Genomic DNA, 18,318 nt, shown 5'->3' with positions numbered 1-18,318 from the left:
CTGATTTTTATTTTTTTTCAGCACTTTGTATGTTCATAGTCCAGTTCTCACTGACTTTCATTGCATTTCCGAGTGCTCAGTACTTCTTCAAATCAGATCATAAGGTCCCAGGTCAGGGACCCAGAATATGAGGAACACATAAGCACAGAATTATAGAAGTATACAGCTGGAAGGGACTGCAAGAGGTCATTCCCGCCCCCCACACCAAGGCAAGATTAAGTATATCTAGACCAGACATGGGCATACTATGGCCCGCAGGACCGTTCTGCCCAGCCCCTGAGTTCCCAGCCAGGGACCCTAGTCCCCGGCCCCTCTCCTGCTGTCCCCCTTTCCCCGCAGCCACACCAGCATGTGGGCTGCGCTCTGGCCCACTGCTCCTGCTGGGCAGCATGGGGAGTGCAGCTGGCTTTGGCTGGGTGTCACGGCTGCAAGCTCCTGCTGCTGTTAAGGGGGTGGGGAGCACGGGGGTTGGGTAAGGGAGCAGGTGGTCCTGGGGGGCAGTCAGGGAGGAGGGGGCAGTTGGATGGGGTGGAGGTTTTGGGAGTGTGGTCAGGGGATGGGAAACAGGGAGGGTTGGGAGTGCGAGTCCTGGAGGGCCTGTCAGGGGGCAGGGATGTGGATAGGGGTCGGGAGGGCAGTCAGGGGATGGGGAGGTTGGATGGGGGTTGGGATCCCGGGGGGAAGTTAGGGGTGGGGAGTCCCGGGAGGGGATGGTCAAGGGACGAGGAGCAGAGGGTGGTTGGATAGGGGGTGAGAGTCCTGGGGAGAGGGGCTGTCAGGGGGCAGGGGTGTGAATAGAGGTCAGGGCAGTCAGGGGGGTTGGATAGGAGGCGGGGGTCCCGGGAGGGCGCGGTCAGAGGACAAGGAGCAAAGGGGGGTTGGATGGGTTGGGAGTTCTGAGGGGGGCAGTCAGGGAGTGGGAAATGGGAGAGGGTAGATAGAGGGCGGGGGCCAGGCTGTTTAGGGAGGCAATGCCTTCCCTACCTGACCCTCCATACAGTTGTGCAACCTCAATGTGGCCCTCAGGCCAAAAAGTTTGCCCACCCCTGATCTAGACTATCCCTGACAGATGTTTGTCTGTCCTCTTCTTTAAAACCTCCAGTGATAAGGATTGTACAACCTCCCTTTTTAGCCTATTCCAGAGTTTAACTACCCTTATAGTTGGAAAGGTTTTTCCTAATATGTAACCTGAATCTCCCTTGCTGCAAAATAAGACAATTACTTCATGTCTTACCGTCAGTGGACGTAGGTCATATTTACACTGCTATTAGATACCTGTGGCTGGCGCATGCCAGCTGACGTGGGCTTGCTTGGCTGAGGCTAAGGGGCTGTTTAATTGCAGTATAGATGTTCAGACTTGGGCTGGAGCAGCATCCCAGATCTTGGGCTCCTGCTCAAGCCCAAACCTCTACACAATAATTAAACAGCCCCTTAGACCTAGATTAAGTCAGCTGGCATGGATGGGTGTCTGATTCTAGTGCAGACATATCTATACAGAACTGATCACTGTTGAAGACTTAGCATATCCCATTCTTTTCTCTAGACTAACCATGCCTAGTTCTTTCAACCTTTTCTAAACATCTTATTTTTGCTGTTCTCTTCCAGATGCTCTCGAATTGGTCCATATCTTAAATTATGGCATTCAAAACTGGACACAATATTCTAGTAGAAGCCTCACCAGTACTGAATAGAGTGGAACAATTACTCCTATGTCTTATATACAATACTCCTGTTAATATATTAGGGTTTTTTGCAACTCCATTATGTTACTTGCTCATATTCAGTTTTTGATTCCTATACCCCACAGTACTACTTCATAGCCAGTTATTCCCCACTTTGTAGTTGTACTTTTAATGTTTTCTTCCTAAAGTGAGTACTTTGCACTTTTCTTTATTGAATTTCATTTTCTTGATTTCATACCAATCATCCAATTGTTGACATCCATTCTGAAATCTAATCCTGTCTTTCGCCAAGTAGTACAGTATTTTCATCTAACAAAAACCAAATGATAAGCAAGGCAATGCAGGAATGTACAGTAACTCCTCACTTGAAGTTGTCTCGGTTAACATTGTTTTGTTGCTGATCAATTAGGGAACATGCTTGTTTAAAGTTGCGCAATGCTCCCTTATAATAACGTTTGTCAGGCGCCTGCTTTATCCACTGCTTGCAGGAAGAGCAGCCCATTGGAGTTAGCTGGTGGGGGCTTGGAACCAGGGTGGACTCGTAGCCCCCCCATGAGCTCCCCGCTCCCAGCAGGCTATCAATTGCCGACAGTTGAGCTGTCCCTCTCTGTGACGGTGCTGCCTGTGGGAGCCAGCTGAGGTCACTCAATTAGGGTGAACTGCAAACAAAACAAGGCAGACCAACCCCAGACACTGATGGATATTTCAATACTTAGATTTACCAAGCCAGCACAAAACAGCTTCTATAGTACCTCACTGGTTACTTAGAAGTTCATACCACGCAGTTCCCTTAAAGTATCCAGCCTCAGGCCTCCGTCCAGACACACCTGTTAGATATGATGATCATTACTGAGAATCTTATCTCATCATATAAAAGAAAAGGTTCTTCAAATCCCAAAGGATCAGCCACATACCTAGGTTTAATTATAACTTAGATCCTACCCAAAATACACACTATTAGCCAATTCTTATTAACTAAGCTAAAATGTATTTAAAAAGAAAAGAGAGAAAGTGTTGGTTAAAAGATCAACATACATACAGACTTGAATTCAATTATTGAGGTTCAGATACATAATAGATGTGAGCTTGTAGTTGCCAAAAGTCCTTTTAGAAATAGTCCAGAGGTTATAGTTTAATGTCCATATTCATGGTGACTCCAGTCAATAACTGGGGATTTTAATTCTTATGGCTTAAAGTTTTCCCTTCTTGAAACCCAAAGCAGATTTGAGATGAAGTAGGATTGTGTCCCAGGGTTCTAATACGTTTCCAGCAGCCTTTTGGCCTGAGAAAACAATAGGCTTAATTCTTTCTCCCAAACATCCTGGCAATTAGCACATGGTAATTTATCCATTAAACAGTTCAGATATAGGTTACCACACCCTTTAAAGAGACATATAGACAATAATACTATTTTACTCAAGTATTATCATAAATGTTAATATTCCTTTTTTGATTTTTGAATTAAAGTTATAGCAATAGACAAGACTTGTTTGCTTACATCACAAAACCTGAGCAAACATCTACTCTTGAGATCTTTAACAATGCAGACTTGCATTTCAAAGCTCTATTTATTTACATATTTTTCTAACAAGTCCTTAAGGTTCACCCATGGGTTAGGTTAGTCTATGAGGTGAGTTAATTAACTTTTTCTGGCCCTGTCATCTTTCAATGAGATATTATATCACACTCATATCATCACACTCGCCCACTGCCATGTGCTGCTCCTGCCCTTTGCCTTGGAGCTGCTCCCGCGAGCCTCCTGCTTGCTGTGCAGCGGAGAAGGGAAGAGGAGGGCTAATGTCAGGGTGTGCCCCTCCCCCCTGCTACTGCCCCCGCTTACTCTTTCTCCATATAGAGCAGGGTAGAGACACGACAGAAATCAGGACAGAGAGAGCTTGCTGACCACAGCTGCCATCTCAACTTCCTGATCTTTTTAAAGGCAATGTACTTAGAGTGGGGTCAGCGTACTTAAAGGGGCAATGCTCGTCTCTCTCTCACATATACAGTGTGTGTCTCTGTCTGCCATGCTGTCTCCCCTCCCTCCATTCGTGCTGCCTGGTAGAGTGTGAGGCTACATTAACAATGTGTTAACCCTTGAGGGCTTAGCCGAATGCTAGTTCATCATTTAGCAGTAAGGCATTCCCCAGGAAATATCCCACCTTCCAACTTCACCACCTCAACCAAGCATCACAATCATCATTGCTATGTACAGTATTTAATTGTTTAAAACTTATACTGTATGTGTGCGCACGTGTGTGTATATATGAGAGAGAGGTTTTTGTCTGGTAAAAAAAAATTCCCTGGAACCTAACCCCCACCATTAATTCTTATGGGGAAACTAGATTTGCTTAACATTTTTTTGCTTAAAGTTGCATTTTTCAGGAACATAAGCAAGGAGTTATTGAACTAGTTGTCAAAGACAACAGCATTAGAGAAAGTGTTACAGTAATCTTAGATGATGATAGCACAAATTATTAATTGCAATTAAAATTATTTACTCCAAAAGAAACTTAAAATAGTACTAGCTACCACAGCTAATTAAACCAAAACATTTAGAGATTTCATGCAGAGATGTCATGTCATCTAGAGATTGCAAGTTCACTGGTCTTTCATGTAATTGTATGTCCTAAAACTTGACTGCACTTATTTCAGCTTTTGTAATTCAGTTAAAATTATCTTCCAGTTGTGTGCACCTTAACATTACTTAAAAAAAGTTGAGACATAAGAAATATTAGACATATAGAAAAATAAATCAAGTTCTTATTAATTTGAACAATACCTTCAGTAGTATCTCTTCCAAAAGTCGTGAACAATTTTAGAGAAGTCTGTTCCAAAACAGCACAAACCTCCACAGTATATGGAAATAAAGATTCCAGTTTAAAGAGAACCTGCAAACCTGAATATATAGACTAAGAAGCTGAATTTTACCACTAACCTGGAAAAAAAAGAACAAATTGACTTTGAGAACTGAAAACAACTGTAACTCTCCTGTCTGATGATTTCTGAAACTTTTCAGGTCTTTGTCACACAACAAGAGTTGTAATGAAGATGATTCCATATGCTCACAGGAAAAAAAATCTTCAAAATGACAATCTTTGCACAGATTTTAATGAAATTTACCGGCAAAGTCTGCATTTTTCCATGCATAGTCTTCACCTGTAGATCTTAAAGACAGGAGTACCAAAATGGGTAAATGTCACAATGGTTCTTTGAAAAACTACAAACATATTTAGCAAGATCTGTTTAGGCTGAGAGGAGATGATGAAAAAGCACGAACCCTGCAAGGAGATAGCGATGAAAAGGCAGGTATTCAAGGACTGGAATTTAATGAAAGAAAGAATCAGTTTGACATAGCAAGTAACCCTTGAATGTATAAGACCAGATTGTCCCCACGAAAATTCTGCACTTTTTCCCCAACTTCATGGAGAGCAGTCATGGGGTGTGAGGACATGGATTGAGACTCGGAGCAGTATTGAACTGGCTGCAAGAACCACATCCTCCCCCATTACGGTGATGCCCCCCTCTCAAAAAAAAGGGGGGGGGGAGCCTCTGGCTGTATTATCTTTTCTGCAGAACTCCCTGCCCACTATTGATCCCTGGTACTATCACAGCCAGTTGGAAGTCATTGATATTAACTCATGAGATTTAAACATCACATCAATTGGTGGCTTATAAAATCCCTGAAATAAACTGAATACTATCAAGCAAAGTGAAAACACATGCAATTCAGGATTTGAGTTAGAATCATAGGATTAGAAGGGACCGCATGGGTCATCTAGTCTAATCCCCTGCCAGGATGCAGGATTTCTATTTAAGGAGTACAGAAGCAACCTGATCTTGCAGTTATTATACTCTTCGTTGTCAAAAGATGTTTTTTAAAAAAAAAAGCTTTGGTATTTGGAAAATTAATCATCTTCATTGTTCTCCATTTTTGTATCAACCCATGCATAATTTATTTCAGCTCAAGAAAACTAAGAACTTTAGCTACCAAGAAAGCTTGTTGATTTTCTTCTTTTCCCTTTTTAACTCCCCTCACCCCAATACCTTGCAGAACATTCAACTTCAGTATCAATGCATTTTAATGTATCAACCCAGAAATGATTCAGTGAGCAAACTGCAATGTTGCAGTAAATTACAATCTAAATAAATACATTTATTCTAAAGCTTACAGTTTCTTACCCAAAAGACAGAGTTTCTTAACTCAGTAGAGGGACACAGGCAACTCAATCGTACATCTGAATTTACCTACTGTTATTACAAGCATCATTTAAGATTACTATAACTGACAGATAGAGAAAATATACTTTTTCTCAATTTTTTTTCATTATACTTTGTATATAGTCACTTTCACTGTCTCCCCTGTATAAGCAGCTAGTGCCTGAGACAAGGCCCACTCAAGTCAAGAGAAAGATTCCTACTGAATTCAATGAACTTTTTGGATAAAGCTACTCGTTAGTGTCCCCTGTTTTAGACCTCAATCCAGCAAATCTGTATGCACTTTTAACTTTTAGCCCAGAGTAGTCCCATTTAAATCAATTATCAGAGGGGTAGCCGTGTTAGTCTGGATCTGTAAAAGCAGCAAAGAATCCTGTGGCACCTTATAGACTAACAGACGTTTTGGAGCATTTCCACTACATGCATCTGAGGAAGTGGGTATTCACCCACAAAAGCTCATGCTCCAAAACGTCTGTTAGTCTATAAGGTGCCACAGGATTCTTTGCTGTATTTAAATCATTGGGGCTATTCACAATAAATAAAAGTAGCCAGGTGTGTGGGTCTTTTCAGAATCATGGCCTTAATGTTTTTTTACATATTAGTGGAAAAAGAAAAAAAAATGGGAAAAGGCAGTTGTTAAATCTCAAATATTCACAGGGTACTCAGTGGCAGATTTAGTACCTGAAATTACTTAACCCTATTTTAAAAAATGGACTAGATTTCAAGCAGATGGCATACCTTTAAATACCAGTCTTGCAACCTAATGTATTGGTGCCAGGTGTTAATAATACTACAGTCAACTAAATAGTTCAGATTACAGTGAAATACTATACAAAGGTCAAATTATATTTTGAAATATTCTCTCACCTTACACCTTTACACATGAAACAAAAGATTAATGATCCCACTGATTTACCCATCTTAGCCATTTACATACGGACCACATTAGCATAAAAAGATCACTATTTGCTTTATTAATTGCTTGATCCAAGTCATAACACTTAATTTATTTCACTAAACAGCAAAAAAGCCTAAAGATTTAATGGCAGTTGTTAATTGCATCAAGCTCCTTACTCTAGGCTATAGAACAGATAAAAACTTAAAATATCCAAAATTATGAACTTTAAATAAAAATTCCTTTCAAATTTCACAACCTTGCTTGTCTCTTTACAGCTTCTCAAAATCAGGTACTAGGTTTTTTTTTACCTCCCTTAATAACAAGAATAATTATGGTCCAATGTTAAGGTCAGATATTGCAATTGGATCTGCACAGGTGGACCCTATGGGTTTCCGTGTGAGAACAAGGGTCCATCCACTTGACTATCAATGCAGCATTGGGACTTAGTTATTTTTCAGCCAATGGTGTATTTTGTTAATTCTTTTTATCACCCTTGGTAACACAATATATTTATGCATTGGCACAGCACCTAGCACAATGGGGTCCTAGTACAACAAGGACAAAAATAACCTACAACAATACAAATAGCCTGAGAATGTATGCATTTTATTTTCACTAATGAGAGGCTTTTCTGATAATTAATAATGGTTTGAGCATCTAGGGTGATATACTGCCCACTGTAATAAAAGTGAACTGAAATGGCTAAGAATTGATGAATCTACTAAACCCAGAGTTGTGAGTTCAATCCTTGGGGGGGCCATTTGGGGATTGGTCCTGCTTTGAGCACCGGGTTGGACTAGATGATCTCCTGAGGTCCCTTCCAACCCTAATATCTATGATTCTATGAAAATGGGGGATGAGAGGGATTCTAGACAAACAGAACTGGTCAAAAGTGGATGACTTTTTCACACGCAATTTGTCATTTGAAGCCTAACAAAGATCTGTATAGAAACAGAAGTGCTCTTGTTTTGGATGTCTGTATATAAGGTTTAATACAGACTATCCATGTAGAAAACATGAGAAAATATATCATTTTAATTTGCATGGCTGCTAAAACTCCTGGGAATTTCCAAATTTTTCGAATTCATCTCAATCCAACAAAATGAGGACTGTGATGCTAAGGGCTGAGTCATCTAAGGGCTATAATGCCATACAGAACAACATGAAATCCAGTTAGTGATTTCCACTGCTGATAGGCCAGCTGTACCCTTTAACAGCTCCAGCCACTCCTCTGTCCTATGCTGAAGGTTTCTGTACACAATAAAAATTGGCTAAAATGCAGAGAACAAATGGAGCAAATGGTAAGAGAGTTGAGGACAAAATCCATTTGACGGGGGCTCAAAATCTTTTGAAGACCAAAAGGCACAGAATCCACTGGGGACAGAGCTAGGGGAGAGGAAAGGAAAAGGAATAAAAGGCCTGGTCAAATAATCAGTTGGAAGAAAGGGATTGGTAAAGAAAGGAGATAGAACGAGGAGCAATAGGGGAGCCCTAAATGTAAAGAAAATGAGAAAGATAACCCTGAAGATGCCACACGAAGGGCAGCAGACCTCTGCAGCACTGTAGCTGTACCTCCCAAACCTCAAGATGACAACCACTGGTAGTCTAGTGGGAAGAGGGAATTGTATAGGAGAAATCATGGTGACTCTTGGGACATTTGTTTTCAACTTCTGGATGTTTATGCAAATCCCAGAGTTTTCAGATGTTTCTCATTGTTAGTTTATAGTTTGTTGTGCGTTCTGTTTTGTTTTAAACTCAGTATTATATGGAGGAAGTTCTAAGTGCCTGAGAATTGAGATTCATCTCAACAATAATCAATCAGAACAGAACAAAAATTGAACAAAAGACACAGCAAGCAGAAAGAAGTCAATCAAGTCAGGAGCAGGAGAAGTAGAACCAAAAAAAGATCAGAAGAAACCTAAAAAAGCAAAGGAATCAGAAGAAGCAACCTTAGGGTAACAGCAGAGGGGTGCTGCTGGGACAGAGCAGAAGGACCCTGACAGAACAGAGGAAGAGAAGCCTACAGAGAGTAAGCATGCTAGCTATAGTATAGGATATAGAATAGAAATAGGGTTAATGAATATATATGCTTGGGATAATAAAGATGAGTGTCTGTGGTGTGTATATATAAAGATTATAGTTTATTAAGATTACTGTCAGTATCCTGCATGTGACTGATCACCATGTGCAGAACATAATCACTTAAGCAATTCCAACTGTATAACATTACAGTATTGGGTGCTTTAGCTTGTTTATCTGTACTAAGGGACTTATGTTTATGTTTTACTTTAGCTTTAGATTAATTGTATTAAGAAAGATTGGTTATACTAAATAAAGAAAACACTTTGTTTTGGAAAAGTACTGCCTCGGTGTCAATCCTTTGCACTGAAGATTGTATCCGTATCCTCCCAGATTTGACCAGATCTAGTCTGTTCTGGAAAGCTTCCTGAAGGGCATAAGGAGACCCTTGGTAAACCTGAGCAATTCTACAAGGGCAAGCCCCCTTCTTTCACCTTGCAGGAACAGATTAATAGGCCAACATCTTGGGAACCTGGAAGTAAGCAATAGAAGGGCTACTCTGGGATCCTTCAGTATGTTCTTGGGGTAACAAACAATCCCGTACTTTTACTAATCATGTGTAAATGAAGACCAATACATTTGAACAATAAGATTCTTTATCTCAGCCAATCCATATTTAGAAAGTCTAAGCCAAATCCTGCAGAGCTCATTCTGTCAAAATTCTCAGACTTCAATGAGAGTTTTGAATGAGTAAATATGGATCCTTTGTTCTGGTCACCAACTGTCCAGCTGAAAAGCTACATTATAAACAGGATATTGTTTTAAGTAATTTATTACTAGTAGTAGAAGTTGTTCTTCCAAGATGCAAACTGTGGGACATAAGGTTTTGTAATTTTTGTGAAGAGCTTAAATAAGCAACAAAGAATGAATTGTAAAGGGAATACGTCAGTTATATGAAACTATGTTTTGGAACTGAGCGATAGCAGAAAAGCATGCTTGGAAAGGTGCTATCTAGGTGTGTAAAAAGCATTAAAGCAGTTAATGGATTAATACACTATATAATATAAAAATTCACTCCTGTTATTGTACAGTCACTGATTTGGAAAATACAGCAATGAAAAATACTTATGTTTGCTGATAGAAATTTAAACTCTGTGCTGTTAGCTTCAAAAGAAAATAAGATGCTTTTTACAGCATGACATTTTTTCACTGTCCCAAAGTTTGAGCAATTCTGCAGCAATGTAATCCCTACATTTATATTTAATCTAAAACTTGTACTGTCAACACAAAATGAGAATTAAAACAGAAAGCTGGTATAAGGAACATGGAACCATTGTTTCAAAACTCTCCCTCTATCACTTTGATCTTGCAAGGTGATTGATTTATGCATCTCCCAAGCCAACTAACAAGATAATCAGGCCCTATCAATGGTGAATTAGGTTTGTTGAGGTAACAGGGCTATTATAGAAAAGAAAAAAATTTTTAAGAAGTATATCTAACACTGTATGAATGCCAAAGAAAAGTCTTCTCCCACCACTTGGCGGATGATTTATGTTTTATTTTGTGCTTCCAAGATGCATGAAGTTTCAGTGTATATATAATTAACAATAAAGCATTTCAATCAAATACTAATGTAACTAAAATGTATGCATTTTATGCATAAATTTGCCTAAAACAAAATATAGAATCCTGAATTAAAAGTGCTTCTGTAGTTCGAGCATATATGAAATGGGGAATAAATACCTACCATAGGAAAGTCATAAAAATGTACAACCTGACGCTAAAAGCTTTATCTAGTTCTTCATTTTAAGGATTTTCTGTTTCTCTGAGTGTTTACTTCATTATATGCTGTATCTATCCAAGTATCATACTTACCCTTCAGCAGATCCTTCACAACACAAGTGCTGGAACCACCTACCCATTCCACGGAGCAGCAAATCCACATCCACAATAGAATGATTTGGTGGAAATACCACAATGTGCCTAACCCATTACTGTGTTGTTTTCCCTGAGCTGGGGTAATCAAGCCCATTAATACTGTCTCCCTTGTAAATTAAAATGGTACAGTTATATCAGAACTAGAAATTACAGTACATGGGAATTATACATTAAATTACCATGCAATATGCACAATGTAAAAACTAAGTCACTGCAACATAATTTATACAGCAATCATGTACTCATGGAGCCAGTCTATAGAATAAAGTGCTGCTTGTCCTTTTATTTTCTGTGCTTTATTCTGTAGCTCAGATTTCTTCCTAAATAAATAATTCATTATAGTGCTTTTAAAATATAAGATTGAGCTATCCTTAAAAGGTAACATTATTCACGTACTCTGATCCCTCATAAAAGGTCTATAATGTAAAATGAAGCATATAGAAATATTGAAGACAATGGTTCCTTTTAACTATTTCAAGCTAGAGCATTTAAAAAATGGAAGGAAGAGAATAAGGCTAGGTCCACACAACAGCGTTAAATCGATTTAAACAGCGTTAAATCGATTTAACGCTGTAACCGTCCACATTACAAGGCACTTAAAATCGATTTTAAGGGGTCTTAAAATCGATTTCTGTACTCCAGCTAAACGAAAGGAGTAACCCTAAAATCGATATTACTAAATCGATTTAGGGTTAGTGTGGACGGATATCGAAGTTATTGGTCCTATTCTTTTACTGAGCTACCCAGAGTGCACCGCTCCGGAAATCGATGGTACCCTGGGACCATGGACGCACACCACCGAAGTAATGTGCCCTAGTGTGGACGCGTAAAATCGATTTTATAAAACCTGTTTTATAAAATTGATTTTACTAATATCGATTTAAAGCTGTAGTGTGGACGTAGGCTAACTCACTCTTGTATTATTCCCTTCTTTCACTTGATTGACAGTAAACAACTCCAGAAAGAGAGAGGGGATGTATTAAGGACCAGGAGTGCCAGAAACTCCTAGAAGTGGGGGATCCCGCCCCGTTGCCTGAACATTGGACCCTCCCCCTGCTCTCTCATCTCTGCCCCCTCTCCCCTTCACTCACCCTTAAGGCACATAAAAAGTTGTGGGGCTATGGCCCCCTGCCCCACCCTGCAGTTCCAGTGCCCCTGCTAAGGACACAGATTCCTAAAATATCCTTTAAAACACAATCCAGTCTACTTGAAAAGTATAATTAAAACCAGTGCAGTAAGTGAAATTTACATTTTTCTCTCTATTTGCAGCTAGTTAGCCTATGTCATTACTCAGACAAAATTCCCACTGAAGATAGGATTGGGATCTGACTGGGTAAAAATTAACTAGAGAAAGTATGTAAAGCAGACTTGTCCACTGTATCTTGTACCTCTATCGATGAAAGCTTTCAAATGTTTTTTAGGAAGAGAAAATGAAAGAAATTACCTTATCTTACACACCTGAGACCTGTGGTATTTTACAATGCACTGTTGCAGCTAGAGTGCTCCCTTAGTTAGACGCAGAGTGATTATTTCTCTCCTATATAAACAGTATTTTTAAGTTATTGATGCAAGTCTGCAATAACTCTGTTAACTTCTATGGATCTGCAGATTGACATTTGTATTCCAGAAAGCAGAATTTGGCTCTATCTTGTTATACTTTATATAATATTCGAAACAGTATGGACAAAATACTTGCGTGAATTAACTTTTTCAATTACCTAGCAGTTCCATTGCATCATCCTCATTGTCAATATCTTCTTCTGTCACTGAGGGAGCTGTGCTTTGAACAGAATCAAAAGAGTCCTGGGAAAGCATTGCAGCCAGTAGCTTCTTATGTTGCTGTTGTTGCTGTTTTAATCCTTTCGTCTTCGGCTCCATCTTTAAACTGGATGGGGGAAATCATAACCTCCTTTTACTGTTACTCTCTCTACAAAAAAGTACCTTTACAGCAGCCATTTAATTCAAATGAGCAAATGAAACCATTTAATTAATAGACTAATTATTTTCAGTTTTTTCTGCAATTATAAACATCCATATAAAATTTTTGCCTTATTCTTTAAATACCAGAGAGATTGCCTCTCCCCTCACATGCAGCAGTAGCTGTTGCAATCAGCTGTAGAGTTCAAGCTAATGAACCACAAATTTAAACATCAAGGAGATATTGATAAGGCACTGCAAGTGAAAGACTGAAATTCACTCCAACATTGGTCTGACTAGTCTATCAATATTAAGATCATGGGGCAAGGCCCAGCTCTTGAACAACACAGGCTGAGGACTCTGCATCATGATCTTAATATTAAAACTTTAGGTTAATGTCAGTTGGGGAGGGGCAGCATGGTCCTGTGGCTAGGCCACTGGTGTGGGAATCATAGACTCGTAGGACTGGAAAGGGTCTTCTAGTCCAGTCCCCTGCACTCATGGCAGGACTAAGTATTATACCATCACTGACAGGTGTTTGTCTAACCTGACCTTAAAAAAAGATTTCACAACTTCTCTGGGTAACTTATTCCAGTGCTCAACCACCCTGACAGTTATGAAATATTTCCTAATCTAACCCATACAGCCCTTTCTACAATTTAAGCCCATTGCTTCTTGTTCTATCCTCAAAGATTAGGGAGAATAATTTTTCTCCTTCCTCCTCATAACAACCTTTCATGTACATGAAAACTGTTATGTCTCCTTTCAGGCTTCTCTTCTCCAGACTAAACAAACCCATTTTTTTCAATCTTTCCCTGTAGGTCATGTTTTCCAGACCTTTAATAATTTTTGCTGCTCTTCTCTGGACTTTCTCCAATTTGTCCATAACTTTCCTAAATGTGGTGCCCAGAACTGGATACAAACACAGTACTCCAGTGGAAGCCTAATCAGCATGGAGTAGAGCAGAAGAATTACTTCTCATGTCTTGCTTACAACACTCTTGCTAATACATCCCAGAATTATGTCTGCTTTTTTGGCAACAGTATTACATGGTTGACTCATATTTAGCTTGTGATCCACTATGATCCCTAGATCCCTTTCTGCAGTACTCCTTCCTAAGCAGTCATTTCCTATTTTGTATGTATCAGGAGACTATTCCTAGCTATATAACCATGGATGAGTCATTTGGGGTAAAATTTTCAAAGATTTGGAACCCTCAGTCCTGTTTCAAAAGCTTCCCTATCACAGGAGCCTTGGCCCCACTGAAAATCAATTGGAATTAGGTGCTTCACCTCTAAGGGTATGTCTACACATCAATAAAAGACTCACAGCAGAGCTGCAGCTGGTCCAGGTCAGCTGACTCTGACTTGCAGGGCTTGGGCTGTGGAGCTAAAGATAGCAATGTAGACATTTGGGCTTGGGCTGAAGCCTGAGCTCTGAAACCCCATGAGTGGGGAGAGTTTCAGAGCCCTGGCTTCAGCCTGAGCCCAAATGTCTACATTGCAATTTTTAGCCTCACAGCCCAAAACAGCTGATTCAAGCTCTGATACTCCATATCATGGATTTTTTATTGCACTGTAGATGTACATCGGCTTCCCTTCCCACCATTTTCTGACTTGTCTATTGAAACTATTAGCTCAAAGAGGAGGAGGACTACCTTTTACTAGGAGTAGGTACGGTACCTAGCATAACAAGGCCTCCCAAACTTGGTTGGAACCTCTAAGCACTATTGTAATATAAATAATTAACCACAACATAAGTCGGTGTAATTAACGGAACACTAAAGCAAATCTTCTCCTTTTGACAAAATATATTTAATATTGCATGATATAGGTGATACAGTAACTATATCTCAAGTCAGGGAAATCATGCATGAGGCAAACAGTTTTTTATAGAAACTAAACCGATGGACCTTCGCAGGCTCAGGTATATGAATTTTAAATTTTTGGAGATTTTTCTGCACTGGTCTCCTTGTTTGTGGATAATTGCATGACATCCTACTATGTAGGCACTTACGTACCAAACCATACCAAGAAAGTACATATTTGTGACATCTGAGTGGTGGGATTTGTAACCACAATTAATTGACCACATACTCACAAAAAGCATCCTTTAAATATCAAGCCTTTTTATATTTTGGCACACTTTGTGGACCTTGGTTATTTACCCAACATATTTTCCCCACTTGCAGTTTCCTGTGAGCTCATGTTTGTTCTTACTCACTGCTCCACATATATTGTCAAACGTTTGTCAGTCTTATCATATGCTATTACCATACCTCCACAACCTAATTATTTATACCCGTGCTAATTTGTCACGGATTCCCTGATGGCTAGTATTCTCCAGAACAATCCTACACAGAGTTTTAAAAAAAAAAATTGTACAATTGCCTACCCTTTAGTTCCTGCCTAAGTGTCTCACCCAATGGCCTGGAAAGACTCCCATTGACTTCAAAGGGCACTGGAACAGGCTATAAATTATTTACATATAAAACTGGGGAAAAAATCATAAAGCCAGTTACAGATGTCTTATTGCTGTTATGGCAGTTTCCCAATTGGCAACACTAGTGAAAGCTTAGAACCCCGCAGTGTATGATTAAATCATCATAACCACATAATTTTTATGTCTCTCTGTTTTCAGAGATTTGTGATATAAATCCTCTTTCCTGATATAAAGGCAAAAAAACCTATATTACTAGTTTTATAAATAAAAATGTTTTCTTTTAACAAGCTTAAAAGAAATACATGTTTTTAAATTTTAATTTTTAGCTCAGCTGGATTTGCTTAGAAGAGAATGGAATATAAAGTATCTTGCCAGTGTGATTTATGTGTCTTAAGGCACAAAAATATTTTTTATGGCTCATGCTCTTCACCATAATATTTTTACTCACTTGAGTATGAGAAACAATAAAGCACATTTTCAACCAAAAAAGAATTATGGGCCCAGTTCATAAAAAGATATGCAAAATTGGGTGGTATTTCTATGTGATTTTTTTACATGTGACTGAAAGTAAAGATTCATATAAAAATACTGTATAAAAGAAAATATTTTATTTGGGCACATAGAAAACATGAGGTAAGGATTTAGGTAGTACTGATTTATATGCAGATAATCCACTACAGATCTAGAATATCCTCTCATAATGCCCATACAAAGCTTTGTCACATGAACACCTAGCAACTTTTTTAATGACTAGACTATCCCATTACTTCTAACGCAAAATTAGGAATAGCCTATAGCTATGGGGATTGGGGGGGAGTGGGGGAGGGTTAGTGTTGTATTAATTTAGATAGAATATATGGCCCAAAGGTGTTAACATAACCCAGTCTCTGTCCAACATTAAAGAGCATAAACAAGATTCAGGGTTTGATAGAAAGAGACCATAGCCTGCTTAGTACTATGGAAAAGACACAATTAAAAATCTTGTAAAACTTTTATTAAAGACATAGGATAAGAAGGGAAAACAAGTTAAAGCGTTTGAAATGTAAAGTATCAAATAAGGCTTTTATTTTAACAGCATTGCCTGTTCTTTCCCTTTAGTTGGAGACAGCTTTTCGTAGGAGAAAAAAAAACTTATATATTAATCCATCTAAGAGACTAACAACTGTCCTGTTTGAGGAAAAGAAATTAATTGAGATGGGCTAGACCTCTCATTGTTACTGTTGTTAAAGTCCAATCTCATTTCCTAGAACTCAAAACAAGACAAACACAAACAAATAGAGAGAGAAGAGACAACAGAGAAAATGCAGCTTCTATGTCTGGTAGTGACTTTCACTTGCAGCCTCACTGCTGGAAAAGCATAGGCACAGAATGTGGTCTTATCAGCCACTCTGAGACCTGGCAAACTTGTTCCAACATCAGGCTGTTTAGGGCATTGCTTTAGCTCCCTCTTTCAGTGTTTCAAAATATGCAGTCTTGGCTACCTCAGTCAAACTCTTATTAGACAAAGGAAAAAGGAGAGAGGATAGGAAAGATACAAAATAAGGTAAGGAAGGAAAAGGACACATTTGGCGGGGGGAGAGGAGAGAAGTTCTCACTTTTCAGGTGGTGGTTGTGATTCAGACAGAGCTGGCCATGTCATCTGGCTCCCTCTTTCTAGCCTAATCTATTAAGGACATCTTTCAGTATCAGGATAAGGAAGGTTCTGGGATCCCAGGAGACAATAGGGATGGCAGCCATGATGGTGAAGCTCCCTCCAGTAGCCAATTTCTCTCCCCAAAGTCTTTCTTTAAGGTCCCACAAAGGGTGTTGGTGAGCAGAACAGCCCATACCCTCATTACTTTGTCCACAAATGAAGCCTAATTTCTGACACACCAATTTTGGTTGATAGATTTTTGGTTTCACACTTTTCTTGGTTACCAAGCACAACCATAACACAGTCCTTGAATTATATCTGTAGGCCTTTTAGTTTGGAATAATTCAGTGTCTCCCCTTTGAAGTTTTCCCCCTCAACATTTGCAGTTACAAGTTATTGTGATATTTTATGAACTTTCACTCACTTTTCACAGATGAGTTCACAATTAGGGTAGATTTGTAGGTCCAATTATCACAACAGTATGAAAGAGACCACATTCATTTGTGGGGGAAAAAGGGAGTATGGAGCTGATTTCTCAACGAGTTGGGAACATGCAGGGAACAGGCAGAAGTTTGCGTAAACAGACCCCACCAAAAATCATGCATCTTGCATGAAAGTCACAATTACCCTTTAACCCACAGAAGGGTCCACTGAACTGAAAGCCAGGAGATTATGTTTTTAGTCTTTCCTCTTCCAGTGACTGGTGTTAATATTTCTGTGCAGTTTATGATCCTTATTACTGATCAAGGACTTGTATCCATAACCTAGGAGTCAGGCAGGCACCTGGAGATGCAAGATAGTTGACAGCTGTACCTAAGAGAGGACTCTTGGGCATGGGGGAAACCCCAAACCACTCAGACCCTAGGAGACACACCATAGAAGAGAAATCTGAGACCCTCCCCCCCACCTTGTGGAGAGAAAGTAGGAGATGTCTCATACCACCTTTTATCCCGGCAGGGGCAAATAGGCTTGCTGCTTCTCCCTGAATTAGGTGTAGAGTAGATAGATGTAGACCACTCCACCTCTCCTGAGGCACATAAGCAATGGTAAGATAGGGCAGGTTCTGAGAGAGGCGGTGATTGGTGTATAGATGAGGCATCCATGGGTTCTAACTACTTAGTTGAGTCTCCAGTTTTTAACTCTTGGGAACTGAGATTCTCATTAAAATCCCCTAAAATCCTCCTGTGTGCACATATTCCCCCCCACCATCCCCGTGTGGAAATCCCCAGATCTCCATCTTCTCAGAACTATCCCAGGAAAATATTTTGACCTCCTGAAAATTATGGAAGTGGCCAGGATTACACTTAATCCCATTTCCACAAAGTGAATTCTTGAAGCTGAGCCAGCTACCAACAAAACTGTCACCAGTACTTTCATATTGTCCCTTATCTCATGTTACTAACTTTTCCTGTTGTACACCAGCAACACAGAGCCTCCATCAACGGCTAAAATTTACAAACCAGTGACTACTAACCTACTTGAATCTGATTAATGTACTCTTCCCAATCTTTTTAGTAATTCACTCTCTGTATGCTGTCAATTTCTAAAAATCACTCCCACCTCCTTTCAAATAA

At 39.5% G+C, this 18,318-nt stretch overlaps 1 protein-coding gene across 2 annotated transcripts in view; it reads right to left on the bottom strand.

Moving 5' to 3' along the window:
- C2H8orf34 (chromosome 2 C8orf34 homolog) overlaps positions 1-18,318 on the bottom strand; it is a 285,116-nt gene that overhangs the window by 152,502 nt on the left and 114,296 nt on the right. For both annotated transcript variants that reach the window (XM_030553243.1, XM_030553244.1), the window contains exon 7: positions 12,471-12,637. In XM_030553243.1, coding sequence (XP_030409103.1) covers positions 12,471-12,637 — 167 coding nt within the window. The remainder of the gene's footprint in view (positions 1-12,470; positions 12,638-18,318) is intronic.

Source organism: Gopherus evgoodei, chromosome 2 (assembly GCF_007399415.2).
Source record: "Gopherus evgoodei ecotype Sinaloan lineage chromosome 2, rGopEvg1_v1.p, whole genome shotgun sequence".
In the NCBI taxonomy this organism is placed as follows: domain Eukaryota; kingdom Metazoa; phylum Chordata; order Testudines; family Testudinidae; genus Gopherus; species Gopherus evgoodei.
This window is presented reverse-complemented; position numbering and strand designations above follow the sequence as displayed.